General features: G+C 36.0%; 1 protein-coding gene across 1 annotated transcript; it reads left to right on the top strand.

Moving 5' to 3' along the window:
• The first annotated feature begins 3,125 nt into the window (after nt 1-3,125).
• LOC131030318 (putative RING-H2 finger protein ATL69) lies at nt 3,126-4,114 on the top strand. The gene has a single exon (XM_057961050.1). The coding sequence runs from the start codon at nt 3,265-3,267 to the stop codon at nt 3,799-3,801; it is 537 nt and encodes a 178-aa protein (XP_057817033.1). The 5' UTR covers nt 3,126-3,264; the 3' UTR covers nt 3,802-4,114.
• The last annotated feature ends 3,545 nt before the right edge of the window (nt 4,115-7,659 follow it).

Below are 7,659 nucleotides of genomic sequence, written 5' to 3'. Positions count from 1 at the left end.
GGATTGACTATGTCCAAAATGAAATCAAATTGACGATGTCCAAAATATGACAAATGAGCATGCACATTGATGCGACAGGATAAGATCGACCAAAATCATGACTAAAGATTGTTATCGACAAGACCAAATTCGAAAGCGAGAAAAATGAAGAATGCAAAAGGAGGACTCGATACTCGCAAATGATAAAGACCAAGTGTGCAACATAGAAGAAATGTTAATGCAACGCAAAAACCCTAAAATAAGGCAATGCGCAAATGTTAAAGTATGACTCCGCAAGCGTTGACCATTTTTAGATGTCTACAGGCATCAATCATACTAGGCATAAGATGGTGCATAATATGCATGTTGTAATAATGGTTCATCTAGTACTTAGTTCAATGGATAAGGCACTAATCATAATTATGCATATTTAACTATGGCAAGAAGAAGGATTTATCTAATAAAAATACATAATCATTTTTCAGTTTGTTTATTTATTTTTATTTCAAATGTATAGGATGACTAGTTCTCATTGTGATCAGAATTATATAAGGATGGAGGCCACATTCCATGAGATTTAAAGATTATTGACTCACATAGTAGTTCAAGAACCTAGCTATAGTAGCATCATATAAACCAGAAGAATTGAAAGGATGTTGTTGTAAGGGATACCCACCTAGGTCTAACAAAGAATGAAGTGTAGAGAGTGTCATTAGTTCCTTATTCTTCATTACCACTTTGTTAATTGGTCCACTGATCCAAGACCTTGAAGATTGAGATTGGTCTCTCATAGAGGAACTCTGGAATAATCAGTTGGAAACACCAACAGAGCTATCAAATATTTTGTAGGAATTTGTGAATCACTATGAAAAGCTTTTTACTACTCAGGACCCTTCCCCGAAAAGTGATAGAGCTCTTCAAGAATGCCTTTCTATTGTGCCTTCCCAGCTTTTCGAGGCTCATAGATCCTTTTGTGATCAAATTCACACCATTGATGATCTTCAGGAAGCAACTTTTTCCATGGCTGATGACAAAGCCCCTGGTTGTGATGGCTTTCCTTGTGAATTTATAAAACCATTTGATCCTAGTTGTGTGGGACTTGACTTGCTTAAGGTCTATTAAGAAGCTTTTCATTCCCAATATTTAGGACAGATAATTAACAAGGGTAAGATTAAATTCATACCTAAAGTTAGAGATTTAGATGACATTTGTAACTAGTGGCCCATCACTCTTCTCATTTTTTCATACAAGATTATTCCCAAAGTGCTATCTTTGAAAATTAGACATTTGCTTCCTCAAATTATGCATCCTAAGAAAATTGCCTTCATCAAATCTCACTTTATCCTTGACAACATCATTGATGTTTCAGAGGGTATGGAATGGGCTAGGAAGTCAAGCAATATGTCATCTTTGTCAAGATCAACTTTGCAAAATCCTATGACATAATTACATGGCCCTTTTATTCTTGCCATGTTGCAAGCACTTGCCTTTGGACCTCATTTTATCCAATCCGTTAAAATGCTCTTCGGTGATGCATTTGCGTGTATCACCATAAAAGGTTGTCAATCCTCTACTTTTGGCTTACACAGATCCATACATCAAGGCGGCCCTTTGGCTCCCTCTTTGTATGTTTTGGCGGCTAAAGGTTTTGGGTATATTCTTGCTAGTGTTATTTTGGTGGGTAGTGTTAATGTTTTGCTTTATGCTAAAGTCTGTATTTGTATTAATGTTTTTCTTCATATTCAAGTGAAATGTTCCTTGTACAGTTGCCAGAGTCCCTCCTAACACCTCAGCTTCCCAAGACCGGTCTCTAGCCCGCGGTCATCGATGTGGTCGAAGCTCCCCTTCTTGTCATTCTCAAATCCTATCATCACAAGCCCATCACCACTCTGGTGGTAGTCATGAATTCAATAGGCAATGCTCCTCTTCCCCAGTCCACAGGGGATCAGCCTCTAGTTGGGACTTGGGTGGTGCAGCTCCACCCCCTGGTGGTGCTAGTGGTTGGATTTCTATTGGAGATGGTAGTGTTTGGCCCAGTTCTTCTAAGGCATTCTCATGCCTTGAGTTGGGTATTTCACTTGCTCGTAAAGATGAGGATGAGGATATTGTTGTTGATGAGGGTTGGTCCCTCCTAGATGACACTCCTAACTTTGTTGATGACAAAGATCCACCTCTGCCTCCATTGGCCACTACTTTAGTCGCGTAGTGGCTTTTATTGTTTCTTTTTTTCATTTTGTCTCTAGGCTTTGCCTGTGCTTTCTAGACTCTCCTGGCTTTGCCCATTTGGATCCTGAGAGGCGATCTTGTATCCCCCTTCCTTTTTTTGTGAATAGTGTACTTTAATTTATAATTAATGGTAATGCTTGCTATTCCTTAAAAATATATATATTTGAAATAAATAATTATTTGCCATGAATATAAAGATGATGAATATGACACTATAAAGTAAGAGGACCTAACATAGATAATCTAAATAAGACCAACCAAACTTCAAAACGTACATGTGAAATAAGAGAATTACATTCTTAAAAAATTGTCTTACTTAAAGATATGTATTATTTAATTATTAAGTATTATTTAATTATAAAACCTCAATTAAAAATCATAACACATAATTTTATTGAAGGTAGTAAAAGAAGGGAAGGCGGGGATCCTAACACCTAACTAACCCATTCATTAGTGACTATTTTATTTATTAAATTACACAATAAAATAATTCTTACATTAATAAAAACTAATTTTTGAATAGTTCTAAAGTAAAACTTCCATACCTATCTTTAGAAATATCTATAGAAATATCTATGTAAAAAACATCAAGTGATATCATTCTCAATTACAAATTCTAGTAAACCCTAAACACCTAGAAAATGATATGTTTGAACATTTTTCACATAGATTCCCTTTAAAATAAATATTTTAATCAACCAACTCTAATTTAATTTAAATCAATTCATAAAAAAATATTATATTCCCTATACATCCTAATAAACACGAAACATCGGTCAAGTTTTGAATGGCCACAATATAAATTAAAATCAATACCGTGTCGTGCTCGACAATACACGGTGGGTACGGACAAAAGACAAAATATTAAGATAATTCGCGGAATAGAAGCAAAGGCGTGACAAGCGTAATTACGAGGAAACACACAATGGTTTTGACTTTCGGTAGAGACAGATATAACTAGGCTATGCACATCAAAGCAAAAGCTCTTCTCTTGTATCATAAAACAAACACATACACACCCTCCCCGAGGGTTTTATCTGAATTGCAGAGAGAGAGGGGATGCCGCTAATCTTAGCGAGGCGGCGCTGCGCTTCGTCGCCATGGATCATAATTCTGTGGGTACTTGTTGTTTTTGCTTTTCCGCTCGTACTCTTCAAGTACCTATTTCGTTTCCATTCGCCCTATTTCTTCATCGCATACGCATCACTATTTTTAGTGGTGACATATGTGGCCTTCAGCGAAAAGGCGGCGGCGCAGCCAGCGCGAGGGGAGTGGGCGTCGCCAACACCAGCAGCGTCGGGGCAGACGGTCGACGTGGATATGCCGGTGTTCGATTACAGGCGATGTAAAGACGAGGTACAAGACGGCAGTGCCGCGCAGTGCATAATTTGCCTCTCTAAATATGACGAGGCCGAGCAACCGGCGTTGTCGTTGCCATCGTGTCGACATAATTTCCACGTGGAGTGCATTCGTAAGTGGCTGCGCAGCCATGGCAGATGCCCGATTTGCAGCGCCGCCCCTTTTCCCTCGCACGCCGCTCCTCCCGCCAGATTAGATGTTGTGCGCGTCTCCGTTTTAGTTGACCCTCTCCGCTAAAGTGTTTTAACCGCAGGGGAAGACGGTAATTCTTTTTATTTTATCGCGCTGTCAAATTGTTTTGTCGTTTCCGAGTAACTGTTTTGCCTAGAATATTCTTAAGCGTTAGTTATTGCTTATATAATTTTTTATATATTTGTTCATCAAAAGATAAACGAGGTTCGGTCCGGATTTGATGGGTGTTTGTTCTTTGCGTTTGTAATCGGCCGAGTCCTTTGATACCACAATGTAATGTAATGGTGAAATTGCATAGACATGTCAATTTCACCATTTTAGTCCTGTCCCCATTTTTATAGAATGTTTATTGGACTTATCTGTTTACAATTTTGTATAAAGTTGGATTCATAAAAAAAAATATTAAATTTTTACAATTCATGATGAATATTATGTTAAGTTTTTGAATTCAATTGCGTATATTTTGTTTGCATAAACGTTTCAGATCACACTCCATGATCCATCATCAGGACGAGAGAGAGCTATTGAGAGAAAAAAATGATGGATTAATATCTCTCTCATCTTGATGATGGATAATGGAGTGTGATCTGAAACGTTGATGCAAACAAAATATACACAGTTGAATCCAAAAGCTTAGCATATTATTCATACTTTTAGTTTTTATTTAATGTATTTAATATTTATTGTATCATTTATATGTAAATATTGAATTTATACATAGGCATTATGATTCTCTTATCTTAATTCCATCTTTCAAACTTTAAATTCAAATTTATCCGACTCTCCCCCCCCTTCACTCATCAATACGAGCTAGTTAAACATAAACTTGTGTGATTGATTAATATATCCTTGTATTTAAAGGTATTCAATTACATTTATTTTGTTTCTTCTCTTATCCTAGATCATTGCATTTATAGTACATTCAAAAGCATTTATTAATTCAGAAGAATTTAACTAGTGCTCTTAAAAATAACAACATTTACTTTATTGCCATCATTTTAGTAACTTGCATGATTACTTGATGCTTATGAATTCTTTGCACAATTGAACTTTTTTTTTTTGAGCGATTGATCTAGGAGAGTGTGTTCTCTAACATTGTGACACCCCTTTAAATGCATTCTCAAGTACCATTAGTCCTTACAACAAAGTAGGCATTAGTGAAATTGAAGAACTGGGGAGAAAAAGTAGACAAGTTGAAGGATGAGGTCCATGGTCCATAAAGTAGATTTGTAACCATATGATTATCCCAAATCCATGAAGTCAACCTAGATCTTGCACAAAATTTAGGAAAACCATATATAGAGAGAATCCAATTCTGATTCTAACACAATAAAATTTTAAAACTACATCAAACTTATATATCCTAAAACTATCTATCATATTTTATTCTCTAGCTTAACATTTATTGTTCAATTGTGGCTTCCATAACTACCATTTATTTTATTCCAATGTCGCCGATCACATTAAAAAGTTTACTAGACACGGAAAATAAAATAAAAAAACTACCTCTTTTAATCAAACATAGCAAGAATAATTATATTGCATAGAACCCTCCACATCCCACATCTTTGGCTTTTGACGTTGTTGTACATATCTGGTTTTGAATTATATAATGGAAAAGAAGATTTGAGCATTTACATATAATCTCTTATAGTTGCATCCATTGATTTTGCTTATAAGGATAAAATCTTAGCCAAATTGTTTCCACGAACCTTGAAGGACTATGCCATACAATTAGTACCATAAAATTCCTTAGTGATTTCACTACAACTTTCTTATAATATTTTCATATAAACATAGACTTGAGGAATGTTATAAATGAACAAAATAATGAAATTGTCAATTTTGTTATGTTTTTTCAATCTCTATGTACAATAAAATCAAACACCAAACGGATGATGATGAGGATGAGCTATAAATCATGTTTCTTAATGGATTAATCCTAGTCATAAAGAACAATGTGCATCTAAGAAGTTTTCCATAGTTTAGAGATATATGTACATATTTGAAGAATGTTGATATCAAACATTTAGCATCTAGTACATTGAAATATAGCTCATCATCTAAATCATCCTACCCTTGTAAATTTGTGAGAGGAAAATAACTTTTTACAAGTAATGATATGAAGAAAAATGTGAATCAAATTGCTCCTACTTCTACCTTTCCTTTATTTAGACCAAATTCTACTAGGAAGTTTACTAAGTTACAAAAATCTATGGATGATGTTATTCAAAGTATGTTCTCTTGACTTAATCACTCTCCCTTTAATCCATCTATTGCATCCTGAGAAACCACTTAGTAAGATATACCATGACAAATCATATTATAAATTTCATAGAGTTAAGGGTTTATACTCATTCATATGGTGCCTAAGAAACATTTGCATGGTCTTATTATTGAGAAAAAGCTCACTTATTGGATCACCAAGCCACTTACGCTAGCTGGTAAATTCTAGGTTTGTTCCAAAATTCTTGTGGCCTCTCATGTGTACTACTCCTATTGGGCTACCCCCAAAGCTTTCTATTTGAAGCTTGAGAAACTTTTTTGTGATTTTTTGTGGGCCTCTTCTGAAGACCACAAAGGTTTCTACTACAATGATTGGGAGTTCTGCTATCACCTGTAGGCTTAGCTAGTCTTGGGCTCCTTTCCACTTAGCTACAAGGGTTGGCTCTTTGTGCTAAATGAATGTGCAATTTATTTCTAGTAATGAGGCCTTAAAAAAATTTCTCAGGCATCACATTTATTCTAGATTTCTAGCCAATCAGCTTGCTTGGAAGGGGATTTATTTTCAAACCTTTCTGGTAATGAAATATTTTTTTCATATCAAGGGTAAATTCGTTGCCAAGAATATCTAGAGTGCTTGGGAATTCATTAAGCCATGGCTTTAGGGATGGCCTCTCCTTCAACCAACCTATGGTGCTCTCTGCTTATTCAACACCAAGGGCTCCCTCTGGATCATTTTCCTTGGGTTGGTGCCTTGTAGTTTCACAAGAAAAGAATTCATAGACCTCGAGATTTATTCTCTAGAGTTACTATGAACTCCATTCTTGGGAGGATTTGAAAGTTTAGTATCAACTCTCTCAACTAGATTAAGAGATATTTGATGTTGTTATGTTGATTCTTCTAATGGATATGATCCATAAAGTTGGCATTTATATTGCCAAACCATGATAGAAAGATTGGTGTTGGTCTCCCAACACCGTTTTTAATAATTATAAGGTGCTCTTGGGATATTGTTGGCTTTCTCCACACATTCCTATGGTGCCTACTCTAAATTTATGGTGACACTTGGAGTCACCTTTATCGGTTTCATAATGCAAATTTTGCAATATTTGGTTAGTTGTTGTTGAGCCTAAGCTCACCCACTTTGCCTAGTGTATTATTTTCCAAGGATTTCCTTTGGGTTCTTGTCTTTGACACATGGGTATTCAGTGCCCTTGTTGCTTGTTATGTGAGCAACCAGAGTCCTTCAAGCACCTTTTCTAGTTCTGTCAATTTGCCCAACAACTTTGGAGTTACATTCATGGCGTTTTTTGCCCCTTTTACCTAGAGCCCTTCTCCTAGCATATGGCTCTGTAGAGGAGGAAAAGTGAACCACTATGATAGTCAAATATCAACCACTTGGGGACCCACTAATTGACCTCTCCACTCAAGATGAGCATAAAGCATAGAGTTGTTAGGTGCCTCGTAGATAACACAAGACAATTCATAGAGATCTTCTAAGGACTTATGTTATCTCTATGCCCAAGGATGCACGCGTATGTCATGGACAATAGTGCGACATGTTGGCACCCTATACAAATAAAGTATAGAGTTTCGTACAAAAAATGCAATGTGACAAATATGTGTTCCAGATGAGGTAAAGCTAAATAAATATACGATAGGAAGTAGAAAAAAACTACA

Source organism: Cryptomeria japonica, chromosome 11 (assembly GCF_030272615.1).
Source record: "Cryptomeria japonica chromosome 11, Sugi_1.0, whole genome shotgun sequence".
NCBI lineage: Eukaryota > Viridiplantae > Streptophyta > Pinopsida > Cupressales > Cupressaceae > Cryptomeria > Cryptomeria japonica.
Note: the sequence above shows the minus strand (reverse complement) of the source record. Positions and strands in the feature narration are given on the sequence as shown.